Source organism: Mirounga angustirostris, unplaced genomic scaffold (assembly GCF_029215605.1).
Source record: "Mirounga angustirostris isolate CCGP_5_RB_7025 unplaced genomic scaffold, mMirAng1.0.hap1 SCAF_5, whole genome shotgun sequence".
Lineage (NCBI taxonomy): Eukaryota > Metazoa > Chordata > Mammalia > Carnivora > Phocidae > Mirounga > Mirounga angustirostris.
This window is the reverse complement of record NW_026991713.1, coordinates 102,416,889-102,442,143: the sequence shown is the minus strand read 5'-3', so window position 1 is coordinate 102,442,143 and position 25,255 is coordinate 102,416,889. Positions and strand designations below refer to the sequence as shown.

At 36.5% G+C, this 25,255-nt stretch overlaps 1 protein-coding gene across 4 annotated transcripts in view; it reads left to right on the top strand.

Annotated features, from left to right (window-relative positions):
- Positions 1–365: 365 nt before the first annotated feature.
- DCP1B (decapping mRNA 1B) overlaps positions 366–25,255 on the top strand; it is a 55,143-nt gene continuing 30,253 nt past the window's right edge. The window contains exons 1-3 of one of the 4 annotated variants that reach the window (XM_045874119.3): positions 366–591; positions 6,590–6,630; positions 10,827–10,954. In XM_045874119.3, coding sequence (XP_045730075.1) covers positions 442–591; positions 6,590–6,630; positions 10,827–10,954 — 319 coding nt within the window. In that variant the 5' untranslated portion in view covers positions 366–441. Of the gene's footprint in view, positions 592–699; positions 949–6,589; positions 6,631–10,826; positions 10,955–25,255 lie in introns of those variants that run through there. The other 3 variants (XM_045874117.3, XM_045874118.3, XM_064591747.1) reach the window with 3 other exon arrangements.

The following is a 25,255-nucleotide window of genomic DNA, read 5'->3' as shown; positions in this document are numbered from 1 at the left end:
ACATACAGAAATCACGGTTTCCTTTCTCTTCAGTTAATTAATTCTTGAAGTTTATTTATTGTTATAGGTTTGACCACTGGGCGTCAAAGAAAAGACACTCCAAAGGGTCGAACACATCCAAGAGATAAACCCCGTCGCGCGTGCAGCTCCATGGCTCGCGTAGGAAGAAAACAGCGTTTGGGCAGGAGGACCCGGATTCAGACCTCCAGCCCGGGCTTGCGGTTGCCCCCGGCAACGATCGTCGGGGAGGGAGCGCGGCCATCGATTAGTAATGTCTGGCGTCCGTCACCGGACGTGGGGGCGGGGGCATGGCTGGAGAAGGAAGGCCTCCCCGGACTTGCGGTCGCCGCGTGTTTTCGGTTGCGAGGCGGCTCGTTCGTTCTGCGATCTATTGAGAGTGGCTTCCGACAGCCCTGGGTTGATGTCGGGGAGGGAGGGAAGATGGCGGCCGTGGCGGCGGGCGGCCTGGTGGGGAAGGGGCGCGACATCAGCCTGGCGGCCTTGCAGCGCCACGACCCCTATATCAACCGCATCGTGGACGTGGCCAGCCAGGTGGCTCTGTACACTTTCGGCCATCGGGCCAACGAGTGGGTGCGTGCGGACGCGACGGGGCCGTGCAGGCAGGGGGAGGGTGGGGACGGGGTCGTCAGACTCGGGGCTCCAGAACCCAGTGAGGGGGAGGAGACGCTGACGCCCTGGAGGTGGATGGAGGTGGATGGTGGTGGATCACGGCCTGAGGCCGAAGTTGTGGCAACTGGACCCCTGGGCCGGGGGTTTTGGGGAAGAGGGAGGCCGCTCTGAGAAGCCACCTGAAGTTGGGGAAAGGACTTAAATATCTACGATACCCCACGTGGGGAGACCGGACCGATCAGGGACGGGACCCGGAGAGCTGAAGGAAGGAGGGGGGCCTGATGATTTGAGGCCAGAAGACTGATGCACTCCGAGAAAGTAAAGCGGGATTCTGTTACAGTGAAACGTGGCTGCAGGGGAGGCGGGGTAGGGAGGAATGAAAAAGCCGAGTTATGGTTCTGGAACATCAGTCTTAGATGGGACGAAGAGAAGTCAAACCTTGATAGAAGGGGAGAAATTGAACTTGTGAACTCAGGAAATACACCAAGAAAAGAGCAAACATCGGGAAATAGAGGACAAAATGGGGGCTGGGTCTAACACTTTGAAGGGGGCTGACGCTCTTGGAAAGATCATTACACTACAGCCTACCAAGACCAAAATGAGTTTGAAATTTGAGTCCATTTGGGAGCCGAATTATTTAGTGCACTTCTCAAAACAGAAACCCAATAAATGGCAATGGGATGAAATTTAATTTTCCTCACAATTACAATGGGGTAGGAGCATAAGACACTTGAGTCCTTTGCAGGAATTACTGCGTGTGATTCTGTAACCCACCCACTTGAATAGAGAGAGATGTAATTTTTCTTTTCCTCGTTTATGATTTTTGTCCCAAATAATAATCCATCCATTATATAACCATCCATCATTTTAAAATAAGTTAGAAAACAATATAAAGAACGGGGCGTGGATGAATGGATTTCAGGTGATTTTTTTTTAATGTATTCTCCAAGACATCAAAATTCAATCAAGGAAAACATGCATATTGAACAAATTCATATATTTTTTAACATTTACATAGCCTGTTTCTCTAGTCTAGTGTGGACCTTGAGCAGTCTGTAATAAAAAATTCACCTGAAAATCATTAACAAAAATAAAAAGATTAAAAAGGAGGTCCTAAAATGGGAGAGAAGAAAATAGTTTTGCCCTAAGTTCTTAAGTGAGGAAATTTGCTGGAACAGAGCAAGGAATTTCGGCCTGTACTTCTAGTTGTCAAGCAGAAAAGGAAAACAGGGAGATATCTTCAATATTCACCATTATGTAATAGAAAGTATACCACTTGGGTCAGCAGAGAGGTTATTTCCTAATTTTCAGGGGAATTTGTCACCTGGGTCTTTATATAAAGGACATTGAGCAATGTACTGGATGATTTCATCAATGGCAATTTAGAAAAAATACAAAGATATTCTACATATTGTATTGCTATTATACTGCTCTACAAAAAAAAATGCCAAAGGCATAATGTGTTAATTCTGTCAAGGTAATCTTGTAGGAGATAAAGGATCAGGGATGTACAGTAATGTGAGCCTACTTGACAGTGGGATTAGAGTATGGAGAATCTTGAGAAATTGTTAACATGTAGAGGAAAGAATTCCTCTTGGAAAACAATTGTCTCCTATAAGCTTTTGACAGGATCTCTGTGATAGATACCTGTTCAAATAGTTAGAGGTTTATTAGATAGCCAGTGAAGTCCTTCTAAAGCCTCATCAAAAGGCAGAAGTGTCACAATGCATTATTTACAGGAGTTATGTTTTCCTGCTTCCTGGACTTGTTGCCTTCACACAGGGCATAATTCATTCAGTAAAAGGTCATTCTTTCAAAGTACTAATCTTCAAGGCTGTGGTAGCCAGAAAAAAAGAGACCTAGTTAGATGCAGAGCAGTTGCTGAGGGTAAACAGTCTGTCGCCACCGTCTCCATATGCCGTCACTCAGGGCCTCTGGATGTGAGCTTTTTGAACATAAACCTACTGAATTATAAAGAACATTCTTGAGATTGGTGGTGAAAGTATATGCAAGAAAGCAGATGGGAGGTAAAAGAGGGGAATTCTTACTACACTAAAATAGATGAAGAATGACTTCAGGCATTCAGTGCAGGAGGTATTAGGAATGAAGGGTAGACAGAAAATGAGGTGCTTGAAGGAAGGATTAAGAAAGATTATGTCATGACCGGAATAGGAATTTAAGATCTAGAACTACTTCCCATTCATTATCTGGAGACCTCTCCCCCAAAATACCTACATGTCATTTGAAGAATATATTTTCACTTCTTAGTCCTTAGAGTAGTGGTTCATAACTAGTTTTGATTTTGTCTCCAGAGAACTTTTGGCAGTATGACCAAAATTTTTGGTTGTCACACTAACAGGGAACATACCACTGGCATCCAAAGGATAGAGGCCAGGGATGCTGTAAAATATCCTACACACAGGATAAGCCCCCATGACAAAGATTTATCTGGTCCCAAATGTCAAAAGTGCTGAGCTTGAGAAACTGCCTTAGTGTGACTATTGTCCTGTTTCTAGCTAGTGTTCTAAGTTTCCTATGTATCAAAATCACTTGGGAGTTTTGAAAAGTGTAACCTGCCAGATCAGTATCTCTGGATGTGAAGTCCGGGCATTGCTGTTTGTTAAAGACTTCATATAAGTGACTTAGATGCTATGTGCATGATTGAGAGAGAAAGGTTTATGGGGATAAATGGAGACCTACTTCTTCATTGTATTAACATAGATAATTAGTAATATAGAACTTGCTTTGGGTTGTTTCAAAAGTGTCAAATACTGTGCCATCCCAATAATTTGCCAACTAGCACTATTTTATATTCCATCTTATTTTAAATTTTGAACTGCTTAATTTTTTAATACATGTTAGATTTTATAATAGAGTGTAATATTAAATCATTAAATTGTACTTTTAAAATTTTAGCTAAAATTCCGCAGAACTATAAACTAATAATTTAACAAAGAAGTCCTCCTTGGCTGGAGGACCTAAGGAGGATCTAATAAAATCTTGTTCTAACTATACCCCAGAACCTCAACCCTGAGTTTTGCCCAGAAAGAAAAAAAAAATCTGGTTACCCTTGGATCTGGAGGCACCAGGAAAATGCATGAATGTGAGCTGTTTCAGCCTTGATAGATCAGAATTTACATTTCCAAAGCCCCTTTTATCCATGTGTAATAGACCACTTAAAATATGTTTTTGTTTTTTTAATCGAAAGATCACAGTGGTATAAGCTAGTTATCTCTTTTCAGTGTAGAAACTGAGACATAGAATAATAAACTAGTTAGCCCAGTATGACCTGGCAAGAACCCACTCCAGGTATTCGTAATCAAGATTTAAGAAATCCCCTATACACTTTAGTGCTGATGACAATGCTCCTGGTGGGCAAAGTACGGAGTGGATTTTGTTTGGTGCAGACTTTCCCAGTTATGGGTCTGGATCCCAAGGAAAACTCTCCAAAGATGTTGCTTGATGTTCATTGTACAGGGAGACCGGGTTTGTGGTATTGGGCTGTGGGAGTCTGGCCCCTAGCTAGTCAGGGGAATTTCAAACTTTATTTAAAGACCTGTTGCAATTGAAGATGGCCACAAATTCTTTCACATTTTTCAATCAAGAAGTGGGGTCCATTACCTTGAGGGCACTATGCTAAGTGAAATAAGTCAGAGAAAGTTACCAATACTGTTTGAACTCACTAATATGTGGAATCAAAAAAAAAAAATGGCTTGTTACAAGTTGGAGAATTTCAGGAGAAACATGCCTTTTACATTTCTGATTCTAGATTTTTCAAAACTAAAATTGGGCACTAAGGTCTTTTTTTTTTTTTTTTTTTTTTTTTTAAGAAGTAATTTCCATTGCTACTTCATGGAGGAAGAAGGGAAACAGTCAAAAGCTATTAGCTATGTGTACTGATCCATAGAAGCACGTTTGGATCACTAAGATAAAACAGTCTAAGATCAAATACTGGAAGACAGGAAAGTGTTTTGGCCTTGGAGCAAGTGGTCCTCAACGATGCACCTAGACTCTTCTCCAGTTCCTTAATCTGTATCTCTGTTTCAGCTTCTTATCAGTGTAATAAATAATACCAAATATTTCATTTTTACACATTTTTTCTTGAAGGCTCTGTGGACTGTAAATACTTGCCAACTGTACCAGTTGAACTTTAGGAATGCCCACAAATTTTTAGACTTGTTTGGGTAGTATTTATTGTTCTATAGTGGCTATTTTCTCAATGATTAATATTGTGGAAGTTTTTAGGTAATTTTTAGCACTTAAAGTGCACCCAGGATATAGATTTCTCAACAGATAAGAATTAACCCTGTTTGTTTACACAAGAAAAGCTAAGTAATAATGTTTCTGTATTTTTTTTTTATTTTGACTCAGTATTTTTCAAAGCAGAGTGGAAAAGGGCCACATTTGAGAAGTAAGGATATTTTTCACAGGACGCTGTAGTGATTTATACGAACTTTATAATAAATCCATTTAGAGGATGAACTCTAACTTCCCAATGTTTATGTATTAGAGAAAAGACGGACTAAAATTGTTTTTAACTGTTAAAAATTCTTTATTTCTAATTGCATATTCTATGATGAGGATTAAAATCCTCATTGTTGCTAAGTAATTTACTCAATATCCATTTGCTCTTAAAAAACAATGTTTGGTGATGTTTGACACAATTTGGAACATCGTGGATTTTGACTTCAGGACTCCTAGTACAGTTCTCTGGGCAAAGGCAGCAGTTTTCACATAGCGTACATCAGAATCACCTGACAGCTTAGTGAACATGAGGTTGGGCATCACCCCCACAGTCTGAGTCTGTAGGTCTGGGAGGAGCCCAAGAATTTGCATTTCTATCAAGTTCCCAGGTGATGCTGATACTGCTGAATGGGGGACCATGCCTTAAGACCCACTGAAGTAAGGTGACCAGGAGAATTGCTGAAACTACTTGAGCATGTGAGAGGATCATGCTTCCAATGTTTTACGTGCCTTTAAAAAAATTACCATGTAATATTATACCCTTGTTCTTAAAGAGTGTATTTTCCCCAAAACTATAGAGTACTTAAATTTTGAATGATTTTGGTAATAGAGATTAATAATAAAATATTAGGAGGTTAGATAGAATGGTGAAACTAAAGCATGTAAGTAGCAAAAGTACCTTTTAAATTCCGAATTACAATAATCTGATTACTAGTTAAAACATTTTTTTTTTTAGTATGCATTGTACTGATGAACATTTTCATCAGGGCCTGGGCTCCTGTCTTCAGAGAGATGGAAGAGAGCCTTTCCAAATGAACTGAAATGATAGTTTATCACTTTCACTTTACCATTTAACCAGTTTCTCTCAGGCAGATTTCTTGAGTCCAAGCTTGGCAATGTTTCTAACTTGATTTCAGAGATGCAAAATAGACTCTAAATATTCCACACCAAGTTGGTGATTAATTTGTTTGAAAACTACAGCATTGTTGCTCTCTTGTGTTGTAGTCAAAGTAGGATTATTGACATCATCTGCTCTCCTAGGTGACAGGATATGGCAAGAGAAAATGAACCCAGACAATAAAGAGAGGGATAATGAAATGCGAACACCAGTGACTGCCGCAGCCACGTACCCAGGTCACAGGGTAGAGGAGAAGGCAGCACACTTAGCATCTCCTCTTTCAAAGGAAATCCATGGAGCGTACTTGTTTTTGTATTACTTTAGCCAGAGGTGTGTTGCTGTCTCTGTCTTTGGTAAAGAGAGATAATGATGGTTTATTTCGTGAATGACAAAAGGAGAATGGCTACTTCCTGCTGCCTAATCAGCGGAGCCACAACCTGGCTAAGAAACTGCTTTTTTCCTTTCCCTAAGAGTAATCCCTCCTGTTGCATGGATTGGCCTTACTTGAAACTGAATGTTCTCTAACCTCTGTGCAAGTTACTATTAATGAAGAGAATATACAGATTTTGCTGTTTGTTTGTTTTTGTTTTTTTTTAGGAAAAGACTGATGTGGAAGGAACCTTATTTGTTTACACAAGGTAAGAGTATTTACCTTCATGAAGAAACTGACAGTCTTTGAAAGAATATTTTAACTCAGTTGTGTTACTCTTCTTCAAATGTAGTTTTATTTCAAAGAGAAGTGAAAAATCCTGAATCTTAGTTTGAAGTTACTAGTGATATAAGGAAGGGAATACTAATAATGTCACCTGGTATAGTACGAGGAATACTAATTTCAGAGTGTAATTTAAACTCCAGTATTGGTGAGCTTAAATCTCTGTGTTCTTTTTAAAACAGTATTAAATATTTATCCTTTAATTCAAATGAATGGTAGAGTCCTTGAATATAATGCATTGGCAAGAAGCTAGAAGTACACTATTAAGAATATTAGATTTTTTAGTCACTCTTTGGAAAAAGGTCCTATTGGTCACCTCTCCACTCACCTGCCTTTGACCCTTGGAAGACGTGTGCTCCAAAACTAAAGATACCTTTGAGTCCTCCGTCATATAGCTACTATAGAATATGTTTCCGGATAAATGTAATAAATTCATGTTTTTTGTCATTTGTATCAGAAATTGTTAATATCACATAGTATGTATGTATATTGTCTTAATACTTAAGCATTTTATTCACATAAACATTCACATAAACTGTCCATCATTGTCACTGGGAGGACAAAGATAAAATACAAAGGCCTAGTACAAACCCTTCTAGAGCTGACAGCTTCACTGGGGAGACAGAAAATGCACACACACACACACACACACATTTTTAGACATTCACATTTAAAGATAAACCCCCCCCAAAATAAATAAAAATAATAAAAAAATAAAGATAAGTCCCAGTAGATAGCTTATCCTCAGGGCCAGTTGAAAAGTTATAAGCAATGAATGGGCTGCTATGATTATGGAAGGCTGTGTAGAATTGGTGCGGCCAGAGTAGGCCTCAGGAATAAGGTAGCACTTAACTTGCATAGAGGAGGGGAAGGGCTGTCTCCATAGGAAGAATGGCAGAAGCTGAGGCATAGGACCTAGTTTGGTGAAGGGACAGTAAGGAAAATTACTTTGGGCTGCAGAGAGTTTATACTGGTTTATATCAGTTAGAAGATCAGGGTAAAGAAATTTTGCTGGCTTAGAATGTCAGACCAAGGATTTTGAAATTTATTTTCTTAGCAGTAGGGAGTCACTGAAGGTTTATAAACAGGGAAGTAATAGAGTTATAGCAAAATGTGTGGGGAAAGTCAGTGTATTAGCATTATGAGGATGCACTGGTTCTAGAAGAAGTTGGGCTTAGAGAGGACAATGAGAAGATTATTGCAGGGGAGTAGGTATGAGATGATGGGAGTATGGGACTAGAATGGTAGAAGTTGAGATTGAAAAAATTTCTTGAAAGATTGCACGTATAGAGGAAATATTAATATTTAAAAAAAACTAAGATGTTTAAATAGACAAAGAATGACAGAATCTTGAGCAGTATGGAAGGATAGGAGGTGGAGAATCTGGTTTGAAGATAATTTTATTTTGAAATAATGATTTTGGAGTAATAGCAGGGCATTCAAATAAGATGTCAGGTCCCTCAGGACAGGTTAGGGATGGAGATACTGAGCTTGGAGTCATCTGCCTTAAACTGGTCATTGAAGCCATGAGAGTACAAGTGTTCTCTGAAGGAGAAGAAAGTGATGAGGGCTAGTGGTTGAGTTTTTGGGGCCCAGAGATACAGAGAAGAGTCAGCCATACAGATACAAGCAACACGAGAACCCAGTTGCAGGCCCAGTGCAAGCATGGCGGAAGAGTGTGTAGGTGGAGGCTGAAGCTACAGTGGGAGTGGAAAGAAAGGAATGGATGAGCAAGGCCATCGGAGTAGGTAGAGGAGATTGGTTTATTAGAAAAGTGGTGGGAGTGCCTAAGAGCCATTGGCTACTTTACATTATGTTCAAAAACATTTCTAAAAGCACCAGAGCATACTGCCAAGTGAGTATAAACTCCTCTTGAGAATTCTGAAGTGTGAAAAGAAAACCAAACAGATGACCTCTGACTTATTCCAAGCACACACAAAGAGTGCATTTCTCATTCATTTCGTACAAGTATTACTCTTTTGAGACGTGAAAGAAAAGATGTATTAATATATGCTAATGATTTGTTTTAGGGATTTTTAGTAGGCCCTCTCTCTCTCTTTTTTTTTTTTGACTGCAGAAGATTAACAAATTATACAAGTATTTTCTCTTTTGTGCCCAAACCAAATGTAGGTTTGCATTTTCAAGTATTTCTTAATATACTCTGAGTTCCAAATGGAACTGTCAGTTCAACATTAGGCTGAGAACAACTCTTTTCCCTGTTCCTTAATCTCTTCCCCAAATCTAACTCCTCAACAATAGGGGCTTTTCCCATCTCCCCCCACCCCCACCCCCGACCCTTCCCTGGGTGTGGGCCAGCCCCCCCCTCCCCAGTCAGATAGATGCCAGATTCTAGCATATTGAGGTCTTTTCCTCAGTAGAGAATGACAGAAAGCTCATAAAAGTCAGAAGGGAATTTTTAGTACAGGTAATGGAGCTGCTAGTGATAATATTTTGACTTCTGTTACAGATATTGCTTTAGAGGAACTGGCACATTCATCCCCTGAGCCTATTTTATAAATTATGAGATGGTATAGTAACCATACTATTAGAGAGGTAAGGTCCTGTTGTGATAATGAAATACTTGAAGAATCAAATTCTGATTCTGTATAAAAACACCTAATCCCATTTAAAAAATTATTTCTTTTCTTTATTTCCTCCCATGGCTTGCTTTCTGTAATAGAGAGTTCAGAGACACCCACTGGTGATTTTTGAACTTGACACTTCCAGAGGACCCTCTGTTAGAGATCTTGGGAACTCTTTTTCATTTTTCCTCAGAATTTAAGTTGAAATGATTATCATGATGCTTTCTAGTATTGATTATATGCCCACCACTGCTTTACCTTTTTGTAAAATAAGTTAGGCAAGGATTGCCTTCCATCAAGTTTAAAATTGGAGGTCTCAAAAGAAAATTCCGTAAGTAGTACTGTAGCTGTATTTTACTTCTTTAGTAGCATCAAAGGGTTAATGTGAAATAAAACTAACACAAACACCTTTTCTTCCTATCGCTCAGAACATTTCTGTGGGTTGGTTACCCTGCTGCCCTAGTTTAAAGTAAATAAATGAATTCTGCTTGCTTCAGTTTCAGCGTAGAAGCATTTGGTGTTTCATTTGTCACCAGAAGTTGCACAGTTGGATTACTATATGGCTGTCACCCAAGAGTAGACAAATGCACACGTAGTTGTTAGAGTTACACTCTGTGTAATTTGGGCTCTTTCTGCCTGACAGAGAGTAGGCACTGAAGGTTTATTCAATGAAACGAAAAATAAAAAGTCACTAAATGACACATTTTTATGGAGAAAAACTTTTATAGTAGTTTATCTTTGAAGTTGTTTCCTTTATGAGGAAAACAAAATAGCTGCTTTTTTTTTTTTTTTTTTAGATTTTATTTATTTATTTGACAGAGAGAGACACAGCGAGAGAAGGAACACAAGCAGGGGGAGTGGGAGAGAGAGAAGCAGGCTTCCTGCTGAGCAGGGAGCCTGATATGGGGCTTGATCCCAGGACCCTGAGATCATGACCTGAGTCGAAGGCGGACGCTTAACGACTGGGCCATTCAGGCACCCCATAAATAGCTGCTGCTTGAATTAAATTCTGTGATCTTTTAATTATACTGTATCTCATCACAGGTTCGTTGACCAGAGGGGCATCATTCTCTAAGAAATTTTACAACTTCAATTTCAAACCAACACTAATATTTTCTATGAAAAATTTCTTTGTATGATTGTGATGTGCACTCTATACTAACTATCAAGATTCTTTAAAAGTATCTGTTAGTAATTTTTTTTAAAGTGGTTAATATTTCTGCCTTAAAGGAATTTACAACCTAGATAGGGAAGCAAGATATCTATATACACATAGCTAAATAGGTAGGACTTGTGCAAAAGGGACAGCAAGGGCAGTCATGCTGGATGTATTACATATGAAGTAGTACATGAATTAGTACATTCGTACTGTTAGCCAATAGTAAAGAATCATTCCTTTGTATGTGTACAGTCTGCTTGCACAAAGCTCTCTATACATACAAAAAGGTTGAGAGACACGTTCGAATAGTAGTTCTACTAAAGTGTACTTCTGTGGAATAATTTGTCTTTTGATATCCTCCCCACCCCTTGTGATTTTTAGGTCTGCTTCTCCAAAGCATGGGTTCACCATTATGAATAGGTTGAGCATGGAAAACAGGACAGAACCCATTACTAAAGACCTGGATTTCCAGCTCCAGGATCCTTTCCTTCTCTACAGAAATGCCAGATGTGAGTCTTTCTTAATGCATTGGGTAGTTTTATTTCTGCAGTTTGGCCAAGTGTTTAAAATTGTATAGTAGATGTCTTTGTGTTTGTGTTCAGTATCAGTGACTCTTAGTGTCAGCGTCAGTTAACTTGGGAAATACGCATGTCCAGTTGAGGGAATCGCTTCTTCCTCGTGAAAGTTTCAATGAAAATGATGTCAATATGGTAATGTAAGTATTTGAACCCTGTTTTCTGCTGCTAGACCTGTTCGTGTGAACCCATCGTAGATTTTAAACCTGGGTAGGGCTGGGTGAGGCGAATTCTTGGTCAGGAGACTGCAGAGGGACAGACACATGGGCAGGGCTACAGATACAGAATGAATGATTTAGCTAGTGGTACTTTTTCCTTGTGCATCACTTCAGACTGAGCATCCGCATAGGAAATTGGAGGAAGAAGGCCTATATTCTAGATTGCCATCTTTTGAACACATAGTAAATGAAAAACCAAAGTCCAAAGAGTTTTGGTCATTTAGAATTTCGTAAACTTTGTAATGTTGAAGTTATATTAGGTAACTAAATAGTCCTTGCCTGATTTGAAATGAGGTGTAGCAGTTGTCTATCCAATATTCTGTCCCCATTTTACTCTTGTGATTATCTGACCACTTGTGTTGGACTACTGGGCAGCACAGAGAAAAATTGATGAAAAATATATGAACTGCAAGAGCATCTCCATACACAGAAAATGAGAGCATACTTAAATATAAATTGTATGTGTGTGCACGTGATCTGTGCTTTGTGCATAACTTTAAGAAAGACCTGGCAGTTAAGAAATGTTTTCCATACATTTTCCACCTTGCTTTTGAGATCAAGATACAAGAATTTGCCAACTCTATACTATTCAGTGTAATTTTAATAATGAATGTAATACAAATAATATTTAATGTTTTAACTCCAGTGAATTTTTTGTTTTGAGATAAATATAGCATTTTAACTTATAATTATAGTCACATATAATCAAGTTGTCACAATAGGTGGTCATCTGTTATTTAGAGAATACAGTTAAGTTTTTATGAGAAAAAAGCCATTAAAACTGTAACATGATTTACCAGTGCTAAGTCCTGTGAAATAAAAATTTAGTAATATAGGGAAATATTTTGTTCTTTTCCTATTTCTTTGCTAGGAGTGTAGTTAAATCAGTTGTTAGTTTTTGAATTATTTGTGTGCTTATAGTTATGTCAGGTTTATTTATTTTTTTAGATTATTAGAGTCTATGTCAAATTAATATATAATTCAAACCCTAATAATATAAAATAAATGAATATTAGTGACTTATAATAGTCATTTTTGGTTGTTCTTATTTTGGTTAAATACTTGGTCTAGTCAGTATAGATAGTATTTTATTTTAAATTCTTATCACAATATTACATATTATATATCATATCACATACTATATCAAAAATATAAAAATACAAACTTTCTTTAATGTGGTTGATTTTAAAAAATAGCTTTCTACGCCCCACAGGGTTTATCTGGTAGGAAATAGCGTTTGGGTGTAGTAAACATATCAAGCCTCGCCTTGGCTCCAGGCCTCGCCTGTCTAATATGGTAGCCCCTAGCTGCAAGTGGCCATGGAGTGCTGGACGTGTGGCCAGTCTGAATTGATCTCTGCTGTGAGTGTAAAATACATACTGATCTGCAAAGACTTAGTACCAAAAAAGAATGTAAAAAAAAAAGTCTCATTAATAATTTTATATTGATTGATCTGTTGAAATGATAATATTTTGAATCTATTGAGTTAAATAAAATATATTATTAAAATTAATTTCACCTGCTTCTTTTAATTTTTTTATTTAAAATTACATGTGTGGTCACATTTGTGGTTCACTTTATATTTCCATCGAACAGCACTGTTCTAGGCATTTTCATTTATTTTACCATATTTCATAATCACAACTTTGTAGGGCAGACATTTTCACTGTCATTTTGCAGATGAGAAAAGTAGGCTCAATGAGATGACAGACCTGACAGAAACCTGTAAATTCTGCTTTTTTTTTTTTTTTTTTTTGCTTTTTCTACATCATCTGTACTATTCTCTGCACTATTAAACATGAATGCAAATTGAAAGCAGCCTTTTGGATGCATAACAAAATATTTCTAATGAATTTCCATAAGAAAGAAGTGAAATCAGTTGAACAGCGAAGAGTGGAAGGGAATGGATCTATTTACCTTTCTGGGTTTATTTGCTTTTGATTTTCTCCTTAATATCTGGTACTAATTGCCTTTGCAGCCATAGTCTTTGGTTTTAGTTTATTTGTAAAAGCCTTTTCAGTCTCTGTCATCAAAGGTTCACAGGAGAGTTTACCCCAGGTTGCTTTCAGAGTCTCAGATATTTCTCAGATGTTTATAAAGAATTCAAATACTTTATGTAATAATCCTATATGGTTTACATATTCTCTAATAACATATAGATTGTCCTTTGAACAATGAAGCCAGCTTTATTCAAGAATGGCTTTTAAGACTCCGTACCCCTCAAGACCTGTATAATTAAGAACCTCTCTATATAGCGTTGGCATTTCACTTGGCCTAGGTATGTCATAGGCCATATTTGGACATGTCAACAGGTAGAGTTGATTTAGGTTTGTGGTGAGTTTTCTCATGGAGTGTTTTAGATTTACTAAGTTAAAAAAAAAATTAGTACCTAGGGAGTCAATTATCCCAGTCTTGATTGGATGAATTTAGAAAAACAAAATCAAGGAGTAAAAATCTTAAAATTTCTTCATTTAATTATAAAAAAAGATGTTTAATAAATAAGTAACTTTGAACTTGACCAAACACAAAATATATGGTTTTATTACATTAAAGGATTTATAGTTTTTAAGCTTGGTTATAATTGGACTTGGCTTATATAAACTTTAAATATAAGATAGCTGTTAATTAAGGACAGAAATTCATTTATTCAACAAACATTTACTGAGCATTTACTGTCCGCCTGGCACTATGTCAAGGCTTTATATGGGTGATTTAACTTTTGTAACTTTTTCTTGGAAATGCTGTTATTCTTGTTTTATAAATGAGGAACTGAGATTAAAGAGATTTAAATCATTTACCAGGGTCCATGACAATTTTGAGGTGGAAATAGCATTGGAACTGGGAAAGCCTAACTCTGTTTTTTATTTTATTTATTTTAAGATTTTATTTATATATTTGAGAGAGCATGCAAGAGCAGGGGGAGGGGCAAAGAGAGAGGGAGAATCAGACTCCCCACTGAGCAGGGAGCCCAATGCTGGGCTCCATCCCAGGACCCTGAGATCGTGACCTGAGCTGAAGGCAGACACTTAACTGACTGAGCCACCCAGGCACCCTGAGAAAGCCTAACTTTAAAAGCCCAGGCCCAAGCAGTGATAGTACTAACACATATGAATGATGCATTTGAGCAAGGTTTACCTTTTAAGAAATACTTAATCTTTTTACTGCACACTCCAAAATTTAAAAAGCAAGTTTTTCTTTAAGTTGAAAATCTCTTATATCTCAGTTATTAGGAGAATATCAAATAAAAACTAATGTAATAAAAAGCTGAATTTGACCATTTCTTTTCTATTAGAGCCCTTTAGCAACCATTTTCTGTATTTTCCATTTCATAACTAAATAAGATTGTATTTTCCCAAATATAAGATTTAAGATAAGTTACAGACAGCAGAGGCAGGTAGATTTCAGAGTTAGACCAACATGTTGAATATACCATTGTCTGTGGCTACAGGAGTAGAATGAAATTCTTTTAAGCTGCTTGATTTCATTGCAGACATAAACCTGGAGCTTAGAGGAAATGATAAAAGGCAAAATCAAGATATTCAAGATCAAAGTTGTTTTAGAAACTCCGCCTCAGTTTTAAAGTGAATTTACCATATTGGATAGTTTTGTATTCAGAAGGAAATACAGTTTAAATCCTTTATTGACATTTGTAGGATCTGGGAAGAACTGCTATAAATAATGGAATATGGGACACTAAATGAAAACGATAATTACAGACAGCCCTCTTCTTTCAAATAGGCCATGTCCTAGCAGTCCCTTTTAAAGTAATTGGTGGACTTTGGTTAAACATGGCATATTGGATACATTCCTGTTGTTCTCCTAAAACTGTTGAAATGACAATAAAGGAATAAAAAGAGACATAAACCTACAAGGGTGGAGGATGCATTTCATGAAAAAGATGGAATAAACAAGAAAGAGGAAGGCATGCCATGATAGCTTTATTATTCATAATGTATTAACTTTGCCTCCCTGCAGAAGATTATATATCTCTGCTCTGTTGATGTCAGACTTGACTACATGATTTGGTTCCTCCTCCCACTGATCCACCCTCCAGGAGGATATGTAGGATATATACCCTGTTGAACTCAAGTATGGCTGTGTGAATTGCTTTGGCCAGTAAAATGTGGGTAGAAGTGTTTTGTGTCATTTCTGAGCAGATACTTTAAGAACTAGTTCATGATTCACCATTCTCTTTTCCTTCTGCTATGATGACCAGCAGTGTTCTAGGCAGAGGCTGCTCTGTCAGCCTGGGTCCTGGAATGAAGATAACATGACACAGAGGTAAAAGTGACCTATGATGGACATGTAATGTGTACAAGAAATAAATCTTTATCACTGAAAGCCATTGAGATTTTGGGGGTCATCTGTTACTGAAGCATAATTGGGCCTGTTATGATGGATACATAGCCATCCAGGAAAAAGGGGATCCAAATACTGGATGGAGGTAAAGGAATTCTGAGAACAGTGGTCAAGAGGAATCCCATAATGACCCCTGTGCAATGGAAGATCATTCAGTCTAAGTTAAAGTATAAGGATAAAGGGCTTCAGGAAGGGTGTCCAAGAAAAACTTTACAACTAATACCTTGAGTCTATTGGGACATTTATAGTTTCTTGTTAAGAAAGTTTGGTGATTCTATAGAAACATTGAAAACTGAGAGAGGGGATGGAAAAGTACAACAAAAGGAGGCAATTCTTAATTCCTGGGAAAACAAAATATTGTAAAAGAAAGGAAATATAATTATAGTACACTATATGGCTCTGCAGATTATAATAATTATATGAATAGTATATGACTAAATTATGTACATGTATTATTTTGATAATTAAAAATTTAAAAATTGGATAGCAGAATACATTCATAGAAAAAATATTTTAGTTGGTGGTGAGTCAACATCTCCGTGAGTCAACTCACGAGTCTTTTAGCCCATTGTGCACATACTGAAGAGTTGCACAGTAACATTATAATGATGCATGTATGAAATACAGAACTAGCATGTATAGCATTATTTCTGTAGGAAAATTCACTCAAGAGTGAAACTTACGTATATCCCCAAAAGTATAACTTCCTTAGCTGCAGGGCAGAGGTGTTGTAGTGCTCATTTGTAGTAACAGATTATTTGTAAGGCTAAATATTCATATAAATTATATTTTAGCATGTTTGGTAATAGTAAAGTTAACTGAAGTTTTCTCAGACAATTGCTAAGTCCTAGTTCAGTAGTGGTTCTGCTGCTCTCTCCTTATGACAAAAAGGGATTAAGCTTCCAGCACCAGCCAAAATGCAGTAAGTTCACTATCAGACATCTCTCACTGTTTAAAACTAAAAGTTCTAAATACAAAAAGCAACTAAGTGAAGATTCTGAAGGTAAACGAAAGGTATATTGGGAAGGGAAATCAAAACCTGAAGAACAACCAGTATGGTGGTGAATTTCTGCATTTTATTCTTTTCTTATCTGCTGATGGTGACTCAAGAGTGGGCCAAGTTGCAGAACCATGGACAAGAACAACAAAAACTAAGAGAAACCTCTCTTTTTAGTTTGGGAATTGGAGAAACGGACTCCTGTGAACTACAGAGTATGAAAAGAATCTCCCCGTTTCCCCCTTTTTTCTCTCCTAGCCCTACCCTGAAGCCAGTTGCAGTGCATAGCTGAATTGCCACTATGTCAATGATGGTGGTGGCACAGTCACCTAAAGATCCCAAGAAACAGCTTGTCTCTGCCACAGTAACTGGAAACCAGGGCCCCTGTGGTCTAAAGACTTGCAGGGACAGCAGGGAGTTCCCATTATATATTTTATCTTTCCTTTGTTTCACCCTGTGAGCAGCCCAAACTATGCAGATTGCCTGACTCTGATAAGCCAAAACTCAGAGACATGCTGACTTTATAACCAGAGGTCTGGGGAAAAGGGCCCCTGAGTCAAGCTGGAGAGTTGGGGAGATTATAGAGGAGAAAGCTGAATAAGATCTCCTAATTCTGATTATGAACTGACACAAGTCCTGGTCTCACCTGTGAGGTTCACATACATGTAACAAAGACAAACATAACAAAGGCTTTGAGAACTCACCTACAAAATAAACCATCATCCTAAGTGGTATATATGTAGGGCAGACACAGCTTTGAAATGGAACTGACATGGGAACCATTTCCCGTGAAAGGCAAGAGAGAATTTCCTATCTAAATCTAAATGAATTGGACACCTTCTCAAACAAAATAAACATTCTTTGGAAAGTTTTAAGAGTACTTGGATTCTCACAACGTAACCAAAATGTTGGGCATTTGGTACAATCCAAAATTGCTAATTATGCAAAGAACCAGGAAAATCTGATCAACTCTCAAGGGAAAAGCCAGTCAATATTGGCTACCCTGAGATGATCTAGGTGTTGGCATTATAAGACAGTGGCTTTAAAACAGTTATTATAACTATGCTCCATGAGGTAAAACTGAATACTCTTAAAATTAATGTAAAGAGAAATTCTCAGCAGAGAAATAGGTATGAAAAGAACCAAATGAATACTTTGGAACTGAATAATACAGTATTCACTGGATAGCCTATTTAATAGAATAGAGATGACAGAGGAATGAAGAGTCAGCAAATTCAAAGATCAGTAGAAATTATCCAACCTGCAGAATATAGAGGAAACAGATCAAAACAAAACAGAACAAGCAAACAAAAACAGGGCCTCAGTAACCTGTAGGACAATATCAAAAGGTCTGAATTTGTGTCACTGGAGTACAACAAAAGGAGAAAAAGACTTGTTTAGAAAATATTTTGAAGAAATAATGGCTGAAAACTTTCCAAACTTGGTGAGACACAAATATATGGAGTCAAGAAACTCTATGAACCCCAAACAGGATAAACCCAAAGAAAACCATGCCGCTTTAAACATCATAATCAAACTGCCAAAAAAACCAATTAAAAAAAATTATGAAAGCAACCAGAGGAAAATGATACATATGGAGGAACAATGTTTTGAATCACCACAGATTTCTCTTCAGAAACCATAAAGCCTGGAAGACAGTGGGGCAACATTTCAAAGTGCTGAAATAAAAGAACTGCCAACTTATAATTCTATCTCCAGTGAAAATATCTCTCAAGAATGAAGGTGAAATTAAAGACATCCTCAGAGAAAGAAAAATTAAAAGAACTCTTTGTTAACTGACCTGCTCTAAAATCAATGCTAAAAGAAGTTCTTCAGACTGAAGGGAAATGATACCAAAGGGGAAATTGGAACTGCAGGATTCCTTAGGAAGAGCAACATAAATAGTAAATATATAGGTAAATAAAAGTTATTTTTCCTCCTCTCAATATCTTTAAAATGCACAGGATTATTGAAAGCAAAAGTTGTAATGTTGTTAGGAGGTGAGTTAGTGTATGTAGATGTGATATGTGTGACAACTATAATAAAAGGGGGCGGGTAAGGGGAGCTATATAGGTGTAAAGCCTTTACATTTACTTGAAGTAGTAAAATGAAAACTAGTAGACTCTGAAAAGTTAGGTATATATATATATATATATATATATATAGTGATTCCTAGAGCAACTACTAAAAAAAAGAAAATACAAAGAGATATAGGGGGGCGCATGGGTGGCTCAGTTGGTTAAGCGACTGCCTTCAGCTCAGGTCATGATCCTGGAGTCCCAGGATCGAGTCCCACATGGGGCTCCCTGCTCGGCGGGGTGTCTGCTTCTCCTTCTGACCCTCTTCCCTCTCGTGCTCTCTGTCTCTCATTCTCTCTCTCTCAAATAAATAAATAAAATCTTAAAAAAAAAGAGAGATATAGGTACCAATAGATAAATTAAAATAGAATATTAAAAACATTTCAAATAATACATAAGTAGGCAAGAAATGAGGGAACAGCAGAGCCAAACGTAGGAAAGACAAACATAAAACAGTAGATCTAAATCTAACCATATTAGATATATTAAATGTAAATGGTCTAAACATACCAATTAAGACAGAGAGTGCTGGATTGGATAAAAAATCATGACCCAACAATATGCTGTTTATTTTTTTTTTTTTAAGATTTTATTTATTTGTGAAAGAGAATGAGAGAGACAGAGCACATGAGAGGGGGGAGGGTCAGAGGGAGAAGCAGACTCTCTGCTGAGCAGGGAGCCTGATGCGGGACTCGATCCTGGGACTCCAGGATCATGACCCGAGCCAAAGGCAGTCGCCCAACGAACTGAGCCACCCAGGCACCTTATGCTGTTTATTTAAAAACCCACTTTAAATGTAATGATAGAGATAGGTTAAAGGTAAAAGGATGGAGAAAGATATACCATGCAATTACTAATTAAAAGAAAGCTGGAATGACTACATTAATATCAGACAAACATTAGAACAAAGAAAACTGTCAGCGATAAAGAGGGACATGATGTAATGATAAAAAGGTTAGTTTATCCAAAATACATAACAATCATTAATATGCACCTAATAACAGAGTTTCCAAAAATGTGAAGCAAGAAGTAATAGAAGTAAAAGGAGAAATGAAAACAGCAAGGATATAGAAACCCAAACAACACTATCAACTCACTTGATGTAACTGACATATATATAACATTCCATCCAACAAGAGCAGAATGCACATTCTTCTCAAGTGCACATAGAACATTCCCCAAGATAAACTTCATCATGTGTCATAAAGCAAACCTTAAAATTTTTGAAGAAATTGAAATCATACAAAGTACACACTCTGACCACAAAGCATTTGAACTCAGAAATCAATAACAGAAAGATATGTGGAACATCCCCCAAATGACTGAAAATTAAACAACACACTTCTAAATAACTCATGTGTCAAAGAGGGAGACAAATTAGAAAATATATGAGCTGAATAAAAATGAAAATATAATATGTCAGATGTAACTGAGGTTGGGCTTAGAGGGAAATTTATGGCATCAAATACTTAGGTTAAAAAAGAAAGCTCTCAAATGAATACTTCATGCTTTCACTTTAAGAAATTTGAAGAGAAGAGCAAATTAAACCCAAAGGAAGCAGAAAGAAGGAAAAAATCAAAATAAGCCCAGGAATCAGTGAAACAAAAAACAAAAACAATAGAAAAAAATCAGTGAAACAAAGAGCTGGTTCTTTGAGAAGAGTCAATAAAACTAATAAAACCTAAGCCAGACTGATGGGGGGGCGGGGGGAAGACTCAAATGAGCAGTATTAAGAATGAAAGAGTAGGTCTCTACAGACATTAAAGGAATAATAAGGGAAATACAGTGATCTACTCCATGTCCATCAATTTGACAGGTTAGTGAAATGGACTAATTCCTAGAAAAACACAAATCACCAAAATGTACTCAAGAATAACCCAAATAATCCCATATCTATTAAATAAGTGGACTTTGTAGTTTAAAACCTTCTAACAAAGAAAACTCCAGGTCCAGATGGTTTCACTGGTAAATACTACCAAACATTCAAAAAAGAAATAATACTAATTTTACACAATCTCTTCCAGAAAAAGAAGAAGAAATACTTCCCAACTTATTTTATGAGCAACATTCTCCTGATACCAAAACAAGACAAATACATTACAAGAAAAGAAAATTATAGACCAATATCTCACATAAATATAGATATAAGAAATCATGAACAAAATAATGTTTATAGCAACATTATTCACAATAACCAAAATGTGGAAACAACCCAAATGTCCAGTGGTGGCTGAATGGATAAACAATATGTGGTATATACATACACTGGAATATTATTCAACCAGAATGAAATTCTGTTATATGCTATAACATGAACCTTGAAGACTTTACGCTAAGTGAAATAAACCAGACACAAAAGGACAAATGTATGATTCCACTTGCATGAAGTACCTAGAATAGTTAAATTCATAGGGACAGAAAGTAGAATAGTGATGACCAGGGGCTGGAGAGAGGAGGGAATGGAGAGTTAGTGTTTAATGGATACAGCGGTTTAGTGTGGGATGACGAAAAAATTCTGGAGATGGATGGTACTGACGGTTGCACAACATCATGGATGTACTTAATCACTGAACTGTACACTTAAATGTGGTTAAAATAGTAAGTTTCATGTTGTTTGTATTTTACCACATACACAAAATACTGGCAAATTGAGCCCAGAAACATAAAAAGGATGATATAGCATTAGCCTTATAATTTGCTTATCCCCAGCTTATCCCCTCCATCCAAAAACCATTAGATTTATCTTCCTAAAGCATAAGTCTGATCAAGTCATTTTCCTGCTCAAAATCTTAAATGCCTACCAAGTAAACATTTTCACCAGGTGTTTAAAGCTTGCTATAGTCAGGTCCCAGTTTACCTATCTGGCCTAATCCACCATTACTTTTACACACTTGTCTTCTGTTCTAACCAGACAGAACTATATGCTTTCCCAGAATACTCTTTAATTTCTTATCTCCATGCTTTTAAACATGCTTCTCATTTTTCCTCCTTGAATTCTCTCCCTCACCCTGACTAATCTCTACCATATAAATTCTCATATTTCAAAACCCAACTGAAACTGGACCTCTCCCTAATGTTTTTATAATTCCTCTATTTAGCTGTGATTTCTTGCTGCAACATATACTCTCTTACCTTGACTTTTGTTAGTATTTATTGAGCACTTGTCTATTGATAGTGATTCTGTGCTAAGTTTCGAGGTTCAATAATGAATAAGACACATTCCTTCCCTCTTAGAGTTTACTATCCTAGCACACAAGACAGAAAAATAAATATAAATATCCAAAATAATCTAAATGCTGAGCTGGAAATATACAACAGGCACTTAATAGTACTTATACTTTATCTTATATATATGCCTTAGTTTCTCTATTAGAGTGTAAGCTCCTACAAGGCAAGGTATCCTACTCGCCTGCAACACTTAATTCTTTGCATTAAATGTGTACCATTAAATATTTGCAATGAGTTCTGGACTGTTTTTATTAGATTTCTTTATTCAAGGTAACCTATAAAGCTTAACCAACAATTTCACAACTATTTCTTCAATCTTTTTTTCTTTTGGGACATTATCTAGCAGACAGTAAACATAACTTAAAGCTCTGGGTGGTTCCCGGATAGAAACTGAAAATACTAAACAATTTCAGCAGCTTACATAGGAATTCCTCTGTTCCTCAAGGTTGATTTTATATAGATAATAGTAGCATTTACCTAAAAGTTCCTAGAAATTATTGCAAGTTGTAAGAATTCATATATCCTCATCTTGAGAGATTTAATAATTCTAAGAGATATATAATGTGGGAAAATGTTAATTTAATCTTATGTGAAAGTTCTTCATGAAACTTTAAGTTTTAAAAAACATTTTATAGAATGTTTCCTTCAAATTGTTTTACTTTTATTGAGACATTCTGATTTGATATTTAAGTTTATTCACTATGCCAAAGTTGGTATTTTAATTATGATACATGAAAACAGATCATGTTCCTATTTTCCAATGGCCCTATTAAACCATGATCATATGGCTTAAACAGTAAGGTTTATACTATAGATATACCTGAGAGTTAAATAAGAAATCCTTTTTTCCATGTTTATAGAAGCAACCAAATCTATAACACTTTATCAAAAAATGGTAAAAAAAAAAAAAACAGGTAGTATTACCAAACACTAGATTTAAATTGAATCTTATAAGCATTTACCATAAAAGAAAAAAATGATAAGTTGTACCCCATCAAAAGGAAAAATTTCATCAAATCAAAAACTTCTCTTCTTCTAAAGATACCTTTTAGAAAATGAAAAGGCAAGCCACAGACTGGGAAAAAATATTCACACTGCATGTATCTTTCATAGTACTTAGATCCAGAATATATAAGTAACTCTTAAAACTCAATAATAGGAAGACAGACAACCCAATTTAAAAATTGGCAAAATATTTGGGGTGCCTGGTTGGCTCAGTCAGTTAAGTGTCCAACTCTTGACTTCAGCTCAAGTCATGATCTCAAGGTCCTGAGACCGAGGCTCACATCAGGCTCTGTGCTCAGTGGAGTCTGTTTCTCTCCCTCTCCCTCTGCCCCTCCCTTTGCATTCTCTTTGTCTCTCTCTCAAATAAATAAATAAATCTTTTTAAAAATTCGGCAAAATATTTAACACTTTACAAAAGAAAGTATATGAATAGCCAATAAAGAGATACTCAACAATAATCATCAGGAACTTATAAATTATTATTTGTAGCAATAGCTTATTCCTTTTTATTGCTGTGTAGTATTACAGTAGCATCAGAATAGTGCAATCTATTAACCTAGTCTCCTAATGGTGGGTATCTGAATTATTGCTAGTTGTGAACTATTGTGAGTAAAGTTGCCATGAAGATTCTGGCCTATGGTTTTTAGGTAGATATATGCACTTATTTGTTTTGAGTATTTACCAACCACTTTATATATAGTATAAAAATATTTAGCTTTAATAGATACTGCTGAACAGTTTTCTAAAGTTGTGTGCCTATTTATTTTCTTTCCAATAATGCTTCATATCCTTGTCAACACTTGACATTGTTCCTTTTAACTTGAGCTATTCCAGGAGTTCTGAAGTGATATCTCATTGTGGTTTTAATCTGCATATTGTCATAACTAATTGTGTTGAGCAATTTTTCATATGCTTATCGCACATTGGATGGATATGCAAATTAAAACTTGCATGAGGATACCACATAACTTAGTAGAGTGGCCAAAATTTTAAAAACTGACATTATCCTAGTGTTAATGTGAATGTGGAACAACTGAAACTGTCATACATTGATGGTGGGAGGGTAACATGGTCAACTACTAGAGAATGGATTGGCAATTTCTTACAAACTTAAACATAATTATCATATAATCCAACAGGTTCCACTTATAGGTATTTACTTAAAAGAAATGAAAACATGTCCACACAAAGACTTTTACTCAAATGTTCATAACAATTTTATTTATAATAGCCAAAACAAAACAAAAAGCCCTGGAAATAACCCAGATGTCCATTCATCAATAAGTGAATGGACAAGCAAATTCAGTGTATCCATATAAGGGAATACTACTTAGCAATAAAAAGGAATGAACTACCAATTGGTTCAACAACATGGATGAATTTCAAAAATATCCTGAGCAAAAGAAGCCATCTACAAAAGAGTATATACTGTATGATCCCATTTATATGAAGTCTAAGAACAGGCAAAACCAGTCTATGGTGACAGAAGGCAGAAAACGATTGTGTCTGCTGGGTTAGTGGTGGAAGTGCTGTAGTTGTTGCCTGAAAAGGAGGGATGACAGTGTTTTAGGTCTTGTTTTGGGTGGTTGATTACCTGAGAGTGTATTATTGCCAAAATTCTTCAAACAAAACACTTTAAGTTCTGTGCCTTTTATCATATATAAAATATTGTTCAATTTTTAAAAGTAGAAATAATTGAACCTTATCAAAGAAGACATTTTTTAGTCATTTTTTTAAAGTCAATTTTCTGGCAGAGAGAAGCCCTAGCATTTCTTCTGCAGTCCTAATATATAGTAAACCATTAATATATGGTGAGCAATTAGTAAGGTTTTTCTTGATGGCTATTAGAAAGCATATAACGAGGTGTGGGCTTTAATTTTTTCCAAAGCTCCAGTTGAAATGTACTTGGGCATAGCCATCATAAATAATAGCAGTAAGAAAGCCAAATTTGCAAACAGAGGTAGGTCATAATTTGGAAACAACATTGCTCACTATACTTTGATGCATGTTGTGAAATGTTTTCTCTTTCACTATACTGGCATTAATTGGTTGATTATTGATTATCTAGGCTATCAAGAAAGCAGTGGCATGAGTAATAAATTACAGAGGGCAGAGGCTACATCTTAATATTTTGTTCTGTGGTACCAAATAACCACCAAAAATGAACAGATCTAGATAAGAAATAGACACATACAATGTACTTAAGGTAATTCCCAAATCATTTATATTCTAGAATTGTCCCCTATGGACATATGTCTAATTTTTTGTCCAGGTTTGAAGACGTTATGCTTGGGGTAATTGAGAAAGAGCCAAAAAGTAGCTCAGCTTTCTGAAATTCCTCCCTGTTGGC